Source organism: Anticarsia gemmatalis, chromosome 16, assembly GCF_050436995.1.
Source record: "Anticarsia gemmatalis isolate Benzon Research Colony breed Stoneville strain chromosome 16, ilAntGemm2 primary, whole genome shotgun sequence".
Lineage (NCBI taxonomy): Eukaryota > Metazoa > Arthropoda > Insecta > Lepidoptera > Erebidae > Anticarsia > Anticarsia gemmatalis.
The window spans coordinates 2,535,787-2,553,595 of NC_134760.1; the positions used below are offsets into that span (position 1 = coordinate 2,535,787).

The 17,809-nt window shown below is 34.4% G+C and overlaps 1 protein-coding gene across 6 annotated transcripts in view; it reads right to left on the reverse strand.

Annotated features, from left to right (window-relative positions):
- Nucleotides 1-17,809, reverse strand: part of Npc1a (Niemann-Pick type C-1a) — a 62,723-nt gene that overhangs the window by 27,473 nt on the left and 17,441 nt on the right. For all 6 annotated transcript variants that reach the window (XM_076124130.1, XM_076124132.1, XM_076124133.1 and 3 more), the window contains exon 3: nt 229-448. In XM_076124130.1, the coding sequence (XP_075980245.1) occupies nt 229-448 (220 nt within the window). The remainder of the gene's footprint in view (nt 1-228; nt 449-17,809) is intronic.

Genomic DNA, 17,809 nt, shown 5'->3' on the forward strand with positions numbered 1-17,809 from the left:
TTCTTGAAGCCAAAGAGATTTTATTACCAGTTAAAACATACTATAATGCGAAAAGACTTTTTTACCAACCTAATATTAAAGTGGGAACATAGAGATGCATTGAACTGAATTTTTTAAAGCATATTTAAGAAGTTTTCAAGTAACTTTTAGGTAACCCGCGTGGCTTTGAGTGTTCTACACAGCTACCTAAGTTTTCCCTTCATACAATACGATAACTTAAGATCTTACCGTTGAATCGCACGACCTGCGCAGGATTCACATACGAGCTCTGATCGACCGCGCACGTCATCCCGCAGATGTGCATCCTGAAGTTGTCGAAACACGTCGGACATCTTGCTAGAAAGTTCTCAGCTAGTTTGATGTTTGTAGCTAACTTCTCTAGCTGTTCGTGGTTACAACACGATAGACCGCCAGCGGCTATCTCTGGACAGTATTTCTCTAAGACCGTCTGGAACCAAAGAAAATGAATAAGTTAGTTATACATACATTCATGAAATCATGCCTTTTTCATATAGGGATAGAAGGAAATTTTAGTTTATATTAACAATGTCATTTATTCAAGTAAACTGCGCAGAAAAGTTAGGCATTCAAGATAAAATGCGTGTTCGCTTTAATTAGCGAATTCTATTGTATAACAATGTCCTCCTAGCCGATATTTGGCTACGGCGGCCAGTTTCATTTAAACCAGCCAATAATAAATGCAACGTGAAAGTTTGAAGATATGAGCATCACGCTAGTCATTCTTATACTGTACTTGTAAATATCACCATACGATAAAAATAGTACCATCTGTTTGCAAGTTTACGAATAGTTAATAACTGTATCAATAAGGCGCCCATAGCCAGTTGCGCTCACCGGTCGGTAAACGATCTGTGGGTTAAGCAACCATTGGCGCGGTCATTCCATAGATGGGTGACCGCATAGTGGTATTTAAACTGGGCGTCTCCGTGCTTCGGAGGGCACGTTAAAAGTCGGTCCCGGTTGTTATCTACTAAGATAACAGTCGTTAAGCCACGTCAAAGGCCTCTCAGGCGGCTTGAGCAACTTTGACACTAGGTTGACCACTAACCATACGACAAACAAACAATAATGTTTAGTGGTCAACCCACGGTTAAAGTTCAAGCCACCTGAAGGGCTTCGACCTTAACAACTGGCGTCGAAATTGACAACGCTAGAATTGAAATGTTACTCAACTTAAACTCAACTTAAATATTTAAAACGACCACCCATCATTTCACTGGCTTTGTTAAGCTTGCTCATCGCGATACCTGTTTACTATAAGTTAGCGTCTAGAAATAAGTATTTTTGCTTCAGAAGATATCGTTAAAAGTAATAAAACATATTGACCTTAGTTTAAAATTTGTTTATAAACAACGTAAATCATAAACTATAAATAGAATTGTATCAATGTCAGGTGAAACCGGTATCATTGCATCGGAAGTGATGCCGAAATAGAACATATTATTATATGTATGTAGTTAGGTAGCCCGTGATCACGGTCGATGCAATTCGATCGAAAAGTCGAGTAGCTGAGGTATCGTATATCTTAAATTTCTCATCGCGTTTAATAATTTTGTACTATATTATAATAATATAGATAATTAGTTATGTCTAGTTTCATATACAGCACTTCTAATTAAAGGATTCCTCGAACCAGTCTCCTATAAAGCTATATTCGTCAAACACGCGACTCGGAATTCGTATCCCCAGACACAAATAATAGAAAAGGCAGGGATATTTATGAGTGTTAGCACTACAAGGACTGTCTGTATCTTCAAGGTTAACATGGAAGTATCAAGTAAAACAGTAATATTAATTACAGTTTCATCACTAACTTAACCAGGACTGAAACACTTATCAGATAGATTAAGAAATTATCATCAAATATTTGGACAGAACTTGTAGATTAACAAGTTATGACCAAATATTTGATCAGCTACCTTATTTGATATTCTATCCTGTATGACAAGATGTATGGATGCGAGGGAAGCAAGCGAAGTTTGTAGAGACCGTAGCAAGTGGCGTTCTTGGTCTCTATCTACCCATATAAAAAAAGTGTTATGTGTCTAACTGTCTATACATAAAACTAAACGTAATAAAAAGCAATAAAAACTTAATTCAATAACTATTTTAGTTTAAAACATCATATAATACTACCAAAAAGCATATAAACATTAAAATTTTGTATCGGAGACATCGCAGTCGATGGTTGTTAAGCAACGGTTATACCACAAATCCTTCAAAGGTCATTCTACTCAATACATGCCACAGTCAAAATATTTGTATTGTAGTAAATAGTAGTTCTAGTCCTATTCTATGTATCGTAGATCAATAGTTATTATTATAAAAGTACTAGCGGACTGGTCTTACTTCGTCCGAATATAGTACAATTTTATAACGTTGATAACATTCCCGTGAGAATTTTGATCCTATACAAATTTTGTTAAAATAGTTACATTCAGTATTTGTTTCGTTGAAGTGTAGCTAACTAATACAATATCCTCAAAATCTTTTAAATGTATATTGTCTAAGTAATAACGATTGTTTTTAGTATACTAATCTGCAGAAGATAGGAAATTTTGGAAGGAAAACGTGAAGGCCTATGTCCAGCAGGGGGACATAAAAGATAATTTAAAAAAATCTAAAAAAAATACTATATCATCTATTCTTAAGACCGTAGTATAAGTTATCTTTCTTTCAATCTCTTATTAAAACGTAATAATTATATTTAAAGGCTGTTTTATGAATATTATTATGTACGCGTGTGTACTACGGTACGCACATCAAAGCATCATTGTTTGGTTATAAATCTAAGCTATAATAAACTTAATGGTAATTAACCATAAGGTTATCAGTCTGTAAGATGAATCACACGTTCAGGAAAACAATACAAGTACAGTTAAAATGTGTACGAACACTAAATACTGATAAGACGACCTACTTTAATTAAAATATAACGGCTATATTAATACATTTTATATTATTATCAGGATTTTATAAATCCGTGGCAATTTAAATAGTATCCTTAAATCAGCATTGAATGAACAAGGAAGGCAATGAAAAAAATATAATATTTGTCTGTTATCTTAGAAGGATAACAGTATAGAATAATAATATGAATGTAATTAATAATAAGGATATTTAAAATGAGCGAGAATGTTCTATGCTACATCATAGGTATATTCTTAACGGGTAAATAACATCAACTAATACTCTAAAAAAGTAACTAGTATGTTGTTGAATGTTTGAACCGATTTGTGACGATCGGACTCGAAAAACCTACCCATCGGCATAAGCCGAACAAGTGCAATAGCTGCTTCGTTAAAAATTGCCTAACCAAACGATCCGATAAAACCATCCAAAACTTTCCTATTTATAATATTATAAGAGAAACAAAACAAGCCCAAACGATATTATGAGAGTCTTTCACAATAACACAATAGTTGATATAAGTCAGTGTATTGTTATCAAATGTCACCGTATCACAATCAGATAGAGAGGCTGACATCTTAAAATACATAATACACTGGCTGTTCACACGTGTCAGTGGCACGTGTGCTCGCAAGTTTATAGTATTGTAAGCCTACGCTCGAGTTCTCAGTATCTCTTAACAAGACTTTATACTTAAATGTCATACTATTAAAAGTTTAATCGTACAAATATAAATACGAAAACTGTGTTCATGTAAGAACTACTAAATTGTTTTGACAAATATAAAGCAGATTAGTTTAGACAGTTAGTTACTTACAAATTCTATATGAAAAGTTGTAGTCAAAAATTAGTAATACATACATAAAATAAACATTTACTTTTTTGGAAACATTAATTCTCTGTTTATTTAATGTGTATCGGATGTCCCCATATCTCATCGATTAACTCACACGGAACGTACGGAAGTCATTATTTTTTTGCAAATTCTAATGATACAAAACCGAAGGTCTCTTGTCAATCAAACAAACGACTCTTCCGCCATACTCTAATATATAAATAAATATTTATTCCAAATTCAGTTATTTATTGAACCAATATCAATAAACTGTTCAAGCAGTCAAGAAAAACATCGCACGTTGTTTTTCATTTCCTTTCGAAAAACTCGCTATAAGTTATTTTTACTTCTGTCAAAATAAGTCAATACATCTCGCCATAAGGTCGTTGACCTGGCACAAATAACGTTATCGATGTGATTGCGCACCTGCGGACCTATTCCACGAGTGGCTCTATTATATTCTTTTAGCACAGTACCCATAAACATGAAACTGGAGCACTTAATAACTTAGAAAGCTCGCAAGTGTATCGTTCCATCTCATTTCGGGTTATAAATGTCAACACACTTTTGCAAGTTTTCGTACTTATGCCAAAAATGGGCAATTGACCCGATTACTGTGAGAAAAGGTTAGTATATATTCCACTTGGGTCATTGCGTATACTCTATTGGGGATAAAGTCATAACCCGTGTCAAGTAACCTGGATTCCTAGTCACGGGTAAAGTCAAAGCATTATACCTAATCTTTGAAGTGATCAATCAGCACTAACTTATCCCTATGGACAACAAAGCATAAAGTACCCTGGTAATATTTGCCTATACATTTTTTTAAATACATCATGACGAATGTTTATTAAGAATTACAAGTTATACCAACGATAAATCAGTGCAGTCCATGACAAAGGCCTGGTGATAAACAGGCACTAGTAATTATTGTCCTCTGATAATTCTTGCATACAAACCGCAATGACTCACTGGGAAGTATTTATTATTCAGGGAACTATTCATAAACACGTCGATAACAGCTTATCAGCACTTAAACATTACCTAATTATTATTTGGTTATACCGTACGATATTTTAAGGCGAAAGGAAATTTTAAAATAAAGGAAATCGATAGGTATCTACATAATTTGTTTTTATTACTGGAAAAAATATTTTTGGTAGATTTTTTCACTTGTCATTTTGGTTTATAAAATAAATCATTTTTTTACAATTGCATTTATATTCCACGTTCTCTGAAGGCTTTTATTCAATTAAAATATACATTGTTATCGAGCAAAACAATGCATTGTATAGTTAACGATAACTAAGAAAATAGAAATGTTAAATAAATAATCATGACGAAATTACGAATGTTAACGTTTCTTGATAATGAAATACGCAGTACTGTGAATACTCTGATTAAAGGCGACGTCACCAGACAATAAATAGTTTTGATAACGCAACAATAGAAATAATAAATTATATCCCCTACATTTAAAGGAAAAATGCAGTATTTTTAGTTGACAAGCGGAAATATATTTATATTTCCGCTTGTCAACTAAAAATACTGTGAAAGTGTGTATTTATTTGTCCTTCCTGTCGCAAGACGTTAGATATAATTCTGTTAAAAATATAGATTCGAATTCATCTCGAGAAAGAACGGAAGTAACTTTTTCCATGCATAAGATGGCTGACTATAAGCTTTTAAGAAAGACAAGCACATTCTTAATCAACCCATAGAAATGTTTTCGTCAAACGTGGTCCAAAAATAGAAGCGAAAAGCAACTAGTCTTAAAAAATCAATATCCAATTAGTAAACATTGGGTTCAAAGAATTTGTGAGTGAATGGCGATAGGTCGTCTACCGCACAGCCCACACGAGTGCCACATTAACCTAGATTCTGTTCCCACTAGACAGGTGAGTCTGTGTTTACACTGCTAGAACAAAATCTTCTCTCATGCTCTGAAGAACAGACATTACCAGACGTAAATCGTGATTATGCTGTTTTTGCAGACAAAACATTAACCACTTTATTAATAAACGTAGAGTAAGTTAGGACTAGTTCATTCATATTTCGTCTCTTAACCACGCCTTGGTTGGAAAATTTTCCTATAATTGTTTCAGGACCTTAAGCTATATGAAATAAGGTTCTGAAAAAGGAATATTTTGTTTAGCCACCTATCAGTGAGATAGACAAACACGGATAAGCTATTCCGAGTATACCTTACTTTTATTAATAATACAGTAAAATCACTGGATGGTAGAACTAAATTAATTTAATCTGAGACTTAAACTACAAAGTATTTTGATCAAAATCAATTCTATAAAAAATAAGAGGTTAAACACCCCAGTAAGTAGATATTTCCGAGCTCATTTGAGAAACAAATATTTCTCTTCACAATGAATATCAATTACAAATCTAATTATTTTCGGAGAGAACATTAAATTTGTTATTTCTTGAAGACAATAACCTTCGTGTGATATTGAAAATATTAAAAACCCCAATAGCAATAAAGTTCGATGTTCTACAATCAAGAATCATAAATAAAGATCGTCGTATCTTTAAGTGGTGACGCTATTTAGTTACGTAATGTCCCAAGGATAGAGATATCTTATCAAAATGCGTTGGTTTCAGTTTCGCTAATATCATAGTTTTTGTTATACACTTCCGGCAATTGAGATCGAAACTCGTGAAAATTACTATGAAATTGTACGTTTCAGTCAGGTGCTATTAGTTTTTAATTCTGTAGTATTTTGTTGTCACACAATGTTCAGTTTTATGACATCTTTTTTATGGTTACAAGTAAGAAATCTTGAAGCAATGCTTGCAAATACATCGTCATTATTAAGACTTTAAACGTATCCGATTATATGATACTAACTCCACTGGTTAATCCCTAATGTAATCTCCACAGCTTTGTCAAAAGCTGGTAGATTGATAGAGTTACGCAAGCGGTCTTACATAACGGGCGGAGTTTAAAGCTTTTTATATAAAAAATATAGCACTGACTGTTTTAATGACTACTATATCTATGTAGAACTACCCTCAGTGGAGTGTTGCGTCATTCCTGTTAATCAAACTTACATAACGACCGAGTGGTGGCGCTACTGAGCCGGGTCACGATTTCATCACAGAAACACGGGTTGCAAAAACTGTTTACACAAAAAATGCGAGTTTAAGGTAAAAGCATATTTAGACATACACGTGTCGAGAAAAGTCAACACATGCGAAATAATGTTTTCGAAGATACATTGACGTAAATTTATGTATGCAAAAAATTATATATTACTTAAGTTCCGGTCAAAAATTGGTGCAATTAAACACGTGTAATCACTATGTCCGACATAGGCATGTTTTTTTTAAATTAATCAGATGTTGGAATTCGATAAAATTATTATAAATGGCTTCCGTAACTTACAAACTTGGTTAATCAATGCGGATAGATATTTCATTTAAAAAAAAAATACTATTGAGACTAATAAATGGACGGATTTCCTGAAGGACAATCATATATTTCACTAGTGCGTTTGCAGCCACAGAGTTATTTGTTATTGTTTTGGAACAAGCGATAATATAAGAGCAATAACATATTACACATTTGAACTTGAAACAGATATTACTCTTGCAATATAGTCGTTCGAAACTATTCAATTATTTAAAGAAGATCTTCTCATAACATTTTCAACCTTGCCGCGGTACTCCTAATTGCTCATATTAACATAAACACGTCGACATGTCTATGATACCTGTTTTAATTATGTTTATAACAATCCGGAAACTCCATGCGTCACTATGAGACAAGCAGATCTTTAAATGACATCTATCTCTTTCTATTTCTATGATAAAATCGTTTTTCTCGCTCTGGCACTGATTAACTTGTAGAATTCGAAGCTTTCAGTATATTTCCCAAACCTCGCAATTCATTTCTAAAATCTTGATTACCAAAGTACAAGGTACAAAGCCTTGGCCTACCTGTTCGTAATAAAGTCAGAAAATACCTCTGCTCTTGAACTACTTAAACAAATCGTTTGATGAAAAAGTTTTCCACGTAAAGCATGTAATATTCTTAAAGCGTCTAACATAGTTATTGCTATCAAAACTAGTTTTCCGAAGGTCGAAACTTGTACGAAATCAGAAGACTAGCTGAATTGGAATAACCCGCTGAGATTAAACTTAGATAACATCATTATCTGACGGATCTGTAGATAAAACAAAAAAGGAAATTGAATATGTCTAATCTAAATAATCTTATGGTTTACATACAGCTGTATGCGATTAATAAATTAATTTATAGAATCGTTTATCAGTTATCATTTAGGGCAAATAATTGTTATTAAACACCTGTGCGATACGTTATCAAACGTGACGATTGCAACGTTATACGAGCATCTAATAAACATATATTTTATGTTAAAGTCACGCTTCGATAGGATTATTGAGTTAACACGACGGATTCTTGCATATATTACACACACGTATGTTAAATATTTAACGGCTTTGTGTGTAACCTGTTAACACGAGATTACTTGCCTAGTTGAGTAAGATCTAGATACTTCCTCAACCCTTATACATTTTGAAAATGTTTAATAACCTTGAAATGAGACATATTATTGTATACACCTTTGGAATTCTGCATTACTAATAGAGAACGATAAGATTGAATGAAAAAATGTATTATATCCAACGATGTGTAAACACACAATAAGTATTTTTCTATTCTAGAATATCTAAAAGATAATAAATATCTAAAAGACTTTGCAATACACTAGGTGTAATAAAAGTATAAATTACCTATGAGGACGATCTAATGCTTAATGGTAATAAAAACAAGACGTCTTTTTCAACGACGTCTGTACAAAGTTCAAGTTATCTTTTTGCAATAATCAAGCGAGAGGTAAGCTGTAGTTTTCCACATTATAAGGTATTACGCTACGCATCATAACTAGTTTAACTAGCCTCAAAGCTGTTCCGTATATAATGGTGAATCATTGCGTGTGCGTCAGCGGTTTGCGGTAAACACTGCGCGAGATGCGATCAATGTATTGAGCTTAAGGTTGACTACATTTCAATAATTGATAGTTTAAAATATCTTAAGTATAGGTAAATCTCTTCTAATATAAGTAGTGAAGAGGAAATCCATTTTGCCCGTAGAAAGAAAATATACACGTTAATGTCTTTATGTAGCGTATCACTACATAATAATAATATAAAGCAAAGCCGCTTCCCGCATCTGTCCCTATATATGTATCCATGTTTGTATGCCTATATCTTTAAAACTACGCAGTGGATTTTAAAGCGGTTTTCTTAGGCAGGGTGATTCAAAATGAAGGTTTGTGTGTAAAAGTTGTGAAGGTTTTTGAGAAAATCTATACTAATATTATAAAGCTGAAGAGTTTGTTTGTTTGTTTGTTTGTTTGAACGCGCTAATCTCAGGAACTACGGGTCCGATTTGAAAAATTCTTTCAGTGTTAGACAGACCATATATTGAGGAAGGCTATAGGCTATATATCATCACGGTACGACCAATAGGAGCAGAGTAGCAATAAAAAATGTTACAAAAACGGGGAAAATTTTGACCCAATCTCTTGTGTCGCAAGCGAAGTTGCGCGGGTCAGCTAGTAAATAATAAACCGGGCGGGCCGGTAGTAAATATTCTGATAAAGAAAACTATTTAGTTCTACGCTTTCTATAGGACATCATGAAACCGTTAGAAGTGATTAAAACTGAAGGCAAGTTGTGTGAAGCCGCCCAAGGCCGTGTCGGCCGTGGCCCGACAGCTAACCTAGACCCGCCCAGGGCCGCGAAGCGGGCCCCGACCAAATAGCGCTCGAATATTTAGAACTGCGTATATAGTGAAAATACCGCAGTTATACCCATTATACAAGGAATATTACATATATACGCCAATTAACGTAGGTACCTGCCGTCTAATACCGAAAAGATATAAGGAAATAGTTTCTCGAAATTTAGTAAGGAAAACGCAGATATTATTATATATTTCCCCGTTACTGGGGAAAAAATACAATATAATATTTCTAACTATAGAGCAAACATATAGTTTCTAACTATAGAGCAAACATATAGTTTACTCTATAGTTAGTTATTTAATATTAAATTATAATTCTGTCGGTAGGTGAAAGACATGAAAAGACATGAAAACATAAGATGTCTACATCGCCAGGCTATCTGACTAGACATTTACAGCATAGCAACAGTCCTCAAATATGATAAATATTTATTTAATATTCCAGACACAAAACAAGGTGAGCGAAGGTCGTATAGGAACCCGAATTATTTCACTTGTCCCTAACGCCATCTAGTTACGTAAATGTGACACTCTTAGTATTCCTTAAGGAATGGACCAGTTGTAAGCCAAGATAGATTACGGCATCGATTTCGTTAGTCTAGTTTCATAATAGTCTGTTATCTTAGTTAGAATGTATTATACAAAACATGTTTTAATAATTTTCTAAATGTCATCAAATAATTTTATGATTCACACTGAAAAAGTAAGTCCATAAACTGGAGTAATCGCTTTCCATTTGTGATTAAATTAACGATATGAATACGAATGGCGTGTGTTTGTTATAAAATGTAGTAATCTATAGATGTCAAGTACACGTTTTTAAGTGTTTTCGTTATTTAAAAATGAGGGTAGACGACCTAAAAGTGTTTGTTAGACTTTGACGATTTAAAACAAAGAACGATCACGCGATTGATTAAAACAACTTGATATGGAATTAAAAAGCCAATTGATTTTAGTGGAATTTTTAAATCTGTTTAACGTAGGTCTATAATATTCCAAGTATCAGAACAAAGATGGGAATTATGAACTAAGTTGCAAAGACAAGATCAAAAAACCCTAATAGAAATTCTTTAAATTGACCAGTCGAACCTGATCAATGAAAAAGAAAACTAAACACACTTCCTTCCTCGTGCTTGTTATTTATTAAGAATAGATTTCTTTATACCGGAATAAACAACTTTTTATAACCCATACCTAACATTTTTAACTAAACGGAAGTCATCACTTAGGGCTCTTTCAATTTAGACGTTTCGTGTCGTACGGCTGCCGCACGTTAACCGTGCCGCTGGTTATAGCCCGCTGCCGTACCGCTGCGGTACGTTAGCCGTCCGACACCAAACGCCTAAATTGAAAGCGTATCTGACTGCCGTGCGTTTGTATGTTAGTGTTGTTTTAAATTCATGTGACAGCAGTGTAGCCATGGACTCTGACGAAGAAACATTACTGTTAGTGCTCCTGTTAAAAAATATCAAACAGAAACAAAAACGCCGCGCCCGTAAAAGAATACTACCGATGTTTTCATTAACATGTAATTTTGGTGATTTCCATATTCTTTATCCTAGGTTAAAACAAGACCCAAGTAAATTTTTTAATTACTTAAGAATGTCAAGAGAATGTTTCTACGAATTACTCAATAATTCAATTTCATTTATAAATTCTTCCACGTCTATATCATCCATTTTAAGCAAATAATAAACATGAAAATTCAATGAAATTAGCTGTCACGTTTAGTCACCGCACTATTCAACAGCGAAATGAACACGTGGAGCTTGCGACGTTGCCGTCCTGTCGTCGTGCGTTCTCCGTACCGACACCGCACTGTTGCCGCACCGTGCGATTTGTATGAAAACAAATGACCGTCCGTGCACCGTACGACAAACGCACCGTTTCGGCACTGCTGCGGTCCGACACGATACGGCTAAATTGAAAGAGCCCTTATAAAACAATCAATGAAAATACATTTATTGACATCGTACACTAACCATAATGTACAAAATAATACAAATGACGATGGCACACGAAAGTGCTTATTATGCAATTATTTAAAAAAATATCAGCATCAAATAATAGCTATTTTATTGCCGAATCATTTCCTGAAAATCAGTTATTTATACCGGTATAGAAAACGTAAACACCATTAACATTATCCTCCTATATTAATACAACCTGCAATTACCTGCTCTAAATTACACATGCAATTTAATAATAAATCTCATTCAATGGAAACACGAAGCTATTTGCAAACTTACTAAAACCTTGAAAACACAAAATGTAACCATAAAAAAATCTAAACAAGAATTCCTTGGAAATTCAGGAAATCTAATCTCACAGGGAAACCTTGATTTATTGCTTAACTTTTAGCACGTGAAGATCAAATAGTACGTTTGGAAAACAAGCCACGTAAATTATGGTGATGGATCGCAAGAAACATTCTAAATTATAACGTTTTCTTAGAAATATCGGTACGAAAGCTTCCGAAATTCCAATACTCGATTAAATATACAGTAATGCTTTTAGGAGTAAGCGTAAGGATAAAATTTCGCATATCATAAAAGATGAACGTTTCTATAATGGCCCCGCTTGAGCTTGCGGCAAAACACCTGCGCAAATCGACCCGCTCGCTCTAGTACTTGTTGAATGTTGGGAGCTTTCAAAGGCTTTGAATGTCTAAAGCTGTTCGTGTCTCGGCGAACACACCGAAGCTTCAGGCAACTGAACTATTATACGAAAATCTTCGTGTTATATAAACATTCCTTTGGATTTGCATTATAAGGTACATTTAAGGCGTTAATCGTCTGAGTATTACGTTATACAGAATTGCGAAATAACAAATCAATTCTGTTAGAGACAGGAGGACTACTTGGAACAAAGGTAACAGGATCCGACACACTAATCCCGAAACATTTATGTATGAAACAAAGAGATCCTTCGCGGAATATAAATGTAGAAGATCGATACGACCGAACGAGATAAGGTTGTCTGAAGGTCAACAATCAGCTCTAGAACTACGCGACTAAAGGGAGCTCCAAAAGGTTTCACAGTGGAAATGTTAAAAAAACATTGCGAGTTGCGACCCGCTTTACGTGAAATGGCAAAGGTTACGCTGAAATTGAACGCCATTCAACATCATAGAGAAAACTTTACAGATGGAACAGTCTCTGTGTGCGTATCACTCAAATATTATTGTGAGTAATGGAAAACAATTGTCATATAGCGATACATTCGTGTGAATTGGACCAATCCGAATATAAATTGGTATTGTATAATGTTTGAAACCGATGTTTTATCGTCTAGACATTTGCTTGCAAGCCTATTAAAGTTTACATCCCAGCGGCTAGATTTTACAAATACTTGATGGATCTAGATTAAATACAAACGTTTAACAACTTGTGTAAAGCGTTAGTGGACTTACTAAGGTTCAAGAATATTTAGTAACAAGCATTTCAATTATGAACTCAAGAACGACGTGACGTTGATCATTTGTCGCCCATCTACTCGAATTAGTGTCGTGTTACCAGGCGTATTGTCAATCGATTCTAATGTACCACTTCATATTTGATCAATCTAATGATAACTTTTTATTTGATTCGATTTGTACATTACTATGAGCAACGGGTGTATAGACGGTGGCACTTTTACTGATGACGCGCCGTTTTTTATAGCGTCCGCTCTTCGACTCGTCTCAACGAAATCGTCAGTGCCAAAATTATGTAAATAACCGCATATATTACGATAGGTCAGGAAGTAAATTACTGATTCTGTACAATTATAAATAAATTAATGATTTTCGGAAGGTGTTCTGCGGTTGATATTCAGAATTAGATACAATACGGAAGCTGACCTCATCACGCGCACTAATGATAATGCGTCCGATAGTTTCGATTGTATTTTTTGGGTTTTGTGTACTGTGTCAGGTTTCAACTGTGTTGTCTGGCAGTTAGCCCGAGTCCCGGAGATCGTACGATGTATCTATTCCAATCAAAGCATCAATTAGAGAGCAAACTGCATAAGAGCTAGGCGTGATTTCTTCTTATTGCTTGTATGACGAGTGAGTCAATCACTACACAGAACCCTATCTATACTAATCCCTACTATAAACAGCATGTGGACAAATGCGCTTTGATGCAACAGTGATTCGCCAATTTGGCAACATTTCGCAATCAACACGTCTGTGGGTTTACAACTGGTTTTGTGTATATCAGCATATTTCCGTGTTTTTGTCTATCAGTGAAACCGGTCATTTAGCAACATGGGTTTCAATGTCCAAGCTTTTTTCTTGTTTATTTTATGTACGCGTGTAGCGAAGTTGCAAATTAATTTTGGAAACTGCGCATGGGACGGAAATGAGAAACAATTACTGCGTCTTCTATCAGCTTCTACAACCAAAACCAATAATTCTATATACCTACGATCTCAGTAAATGATTCAAGAGAAAGTATAGCACGCTAGAGACAAACACTAGCTCAACCAAATAAACGACATCCACAGTTCTCGAAAGTAAACCAATCAGCGGAAAGTTGGAGGAAACGCCTCTAAACTATTTTTATATCCTAAATATAGGGAGTACGTAAGTACTGAATATACGCAGAATTTTATTTACAAAAACAAGAGCAACAAACCGATGTGTTTTCGCTACTCTCTAGCCACAAGGACGCCTTTATTTCTGTCTAGGAACACAATGGGAATAGCAACGCTTTAGAAAACAAGGGATATAAAGAACTATCAACCACCACGACTAGTGGCCCGGTCGTGTAAATTCTCGGATAGAATTAGATAATATTCATGCAACGCGAAAGTTTTAAAGTTTAAAAATAAACTCATAATATTATGGACGTGTATTCGACAGACTCAAGACTTACGAAAATTCTAGACACTTTTTCTAGAACGCTTATCGAAAATATAACCATTTAATCGCGTCTAATCTTAATTACAGACCGCTTGCATAAATTATCAGAAAATATGACTAACACTAATTCAATTGGCATTTTGTCTGCTACTAAATCTTTTAAGGCCTATTCAGACCTAAGCGGTATTCGCTAATCGCTATCGTCTGCGCGGTACTTGATACTAAATACCTGAGCGAAACCCGCGCGGTATGTACTTCTACCCATAATAAATAAAAAATAAATTTAAGCCATTAATGTCCCACTGCTGGGCAAGGGTCTCCTCCCTTAATGAAAGAGGGGTTAGGCCTTGAGTCCACCACGCTGGCCAAGTGCGGGTTAGGGACTTTGCATGCCCTCAATAAATGTTTAAAACAATTTTTTAGGCATGCTAGGTTTCCTTCTACCCATAGCGGCAGCGAATATCGCTCAGGTTTGAATATGCCTTTAGATCATTGGTAGGTAAACAAAAGACAATAGGCATTGTATTAGTGTAATAGCGTGTATTACATCAGGTGTGTCTTGATAAATCAATCGATAAGAAAGCACATTAAAGTTGCACGTGGCGTTTACTCATCAAACCGTATCAGCAGGCTGTATCGATAACGTTGGGATTACAGATACCTATACGGTAAATTTTTTGATTATCATGATCAGACAAAAAAGAATATACCTATGCGAAAGCTACTATTCTTTGCGGCTCACTTATGGCAAAGTGTTGATAAGTTATTACCTACTAGTATAGAGTAGACTTGGACACCAGTTAGATACCAGAAAACACATTTTTCTAAAATTTGACTATGTAAGTATCGAATAACATTCTAGTCCATATACTTTAAAAACTTAATATCACTTCAATTGTGGAACCTATACACACAGTTTTACATACGTAGGTACTCCAGTTTCAAGGAAATCTTGACAAACATCTTTTGTTTGCAAACATATTTATTACCACAAACCGATACGGATGCATCGGAAGACACAAAATGCATTAAATTTTGGCCTTGGTCCTAAAACCAAAATATTTATTATAGCGATGACGTATGAGAAGTCATTGACATCACCGCTCCGTGGTATTATAATGAATACAAGCCTATGACGTCACACTACCTGCGATTATGACCAGCACATGCCATTGCAGTTACACATTATATTTAAATGTTATTCATTACTTGTTTACTGAAGGTTTACTTATTCTGAATTGTATGAATCATTGACCTGGAGAAATCATGCGACATAAGGAAGATTTGTGAAAATTGAATGGATTCGAAGGAGGTTATCTCTTTTTGCTGAACAAGGGAGTTTATAGAGAAATAGAGATCGGATGATCAGATAGAAAAGTATAGTTCTTAGGATATTTCACAAAAGAATGTAAAACTAAAGCAAGAATGATATTTGACCAAAGCGAAAATCTTATTATATTAGTTGTATAATGACTTGCATGCGAGCGAAGTCGCGCGGGTTTACTAGTGACTAATATGATTACAGAGGCTTTCTGCAAATAGGACAAGAGAAAAGGGTTGTCTGCGATTATTTTGGAAGTATTTTTGAGTTTAATTGAATGGATCAATTGAATTAGTTTAATTCAGAACTGCATGATTTATAGCTATGATAATACATTATTAATAGATACTAAATCTTATTATTTATGATAATCTTATGAACGATATCCTAAGTTCATTACCGAATAAATGTTAAGTTCACGATCGTATTTAGTTCCTAGTAATGTTTTATTGTAACCTTATGATCAGTGGCCACAAAATGCGCATAAGAATGTCTGTCTATCATATATTCGTTTTGCAGTTTCCTCATGCAAATTTTGACAGAAGGTCACATTATGTAAGATGCAGCTAAATTATTGTGTATGAGATTAGTGATTATGTAGGCCCTAACAGTCTTAGATACTAAATTTTAAAGCTTCAAGTAGAATGAAAATAGAAACTACCCTATGCCAACGATTGTGCTAATAATTTCATTCATTCATCTTTTAATTTTCACATAAAACAAAACAACTTGAATTAAGATAAACCATATCTTTATAAATAAATATTTATATACAGATAATTTTACACGAACATAACATCAATACAACACTATTTAAACAATTGGCAGCTACGCGATTGAATAACGGGTCATTGTAAATACAAGCTATTCAATCATTTTAATAATATATCTAATTAATTATATTATCATTTGTGGTTTAGGTTTTATCTATAGTCGTCATAATTATAATGTCACGACTATGACCATAATCCCGACTATGAATTTCTGACGCAGGGATCTAAGAAAAATACGTCACGCAACTACTTCGATTAAAGAATTCCAAAACGTTATTTATTTGCAATCAAACGTCTCATTACGAAATTGTTTATTCAATGCGAAACCAGTGTTTTTATTCTGTTATAAAAAGTAGCAAAAAGCTGTGACAATGGAAGAGGCTGTGCGGGGAGTATTAGCGCATCAAAGGTCGCTCATTTATCATAGTTTAATGTAATCGACACGTAGACGGGCAATTTTATAGAAGGACATACACACGTACATAAAATTACGCCTTTTTCCCATAGGAGCAGGCAAAGGCTAATAAACACCATTTGCTACGATCGGTAAAAACTTTGCCTCGTTTTCATCCATACATTTTACCATTTTTTTATTTATGTTTTATTTGTACTATTTTGCACGTCACATTGTGACAAACATGTCTGCACTTTTCTAATGTCGTCATCCTGTATGCTCTTCTATGTATGTACACACACATGTTTAAGCAAATAAACGAATCTGAACATACAGGACGGCCAGATTACGAGCACACCTGACCTTTGCAGTATGATTGATTGCGTGTATGATTCCTCTTTTATACAAGTAAGACAGAAGAGAACACATTACAAAAGCAGTATTCATATGCTTAGCTAGTTACTGTTCAGAATCTAACACTGCAGTTCTTTTTTAACAGCATGTTTCTTAGATGAAGCGTGAGTATTGAACTATCTTAATAGTGTGAATACACTACAATACTATAAATAGCTCTCGATGACATTTCGAACTTTGGCAAAGGTATAAAGTACAATGAATTGTATGTAAATAATGTTAAGTTGATTGACAGATTTATCTGAAGGGTTTGATAAGACAATCTTAGGAACTACGTCATCACTGATAAGACAATAAAAGTGCCGAAGATAAAACTATAGGAATTAAATATCATTGTTTCGAAAGAGGCTTAGATTTAGTTTCTACAGTTTGGTTACAGGCTAAAAACTCGACAAGAAAAAGGGTAACTTATTACTTAATTCTACGTAACATCAATTCTAAGTAACGGTTCATAAAATCAGTACGGGGAAGCTGTAAAAGCCTTCTACAAACACACCTCTAACGTTT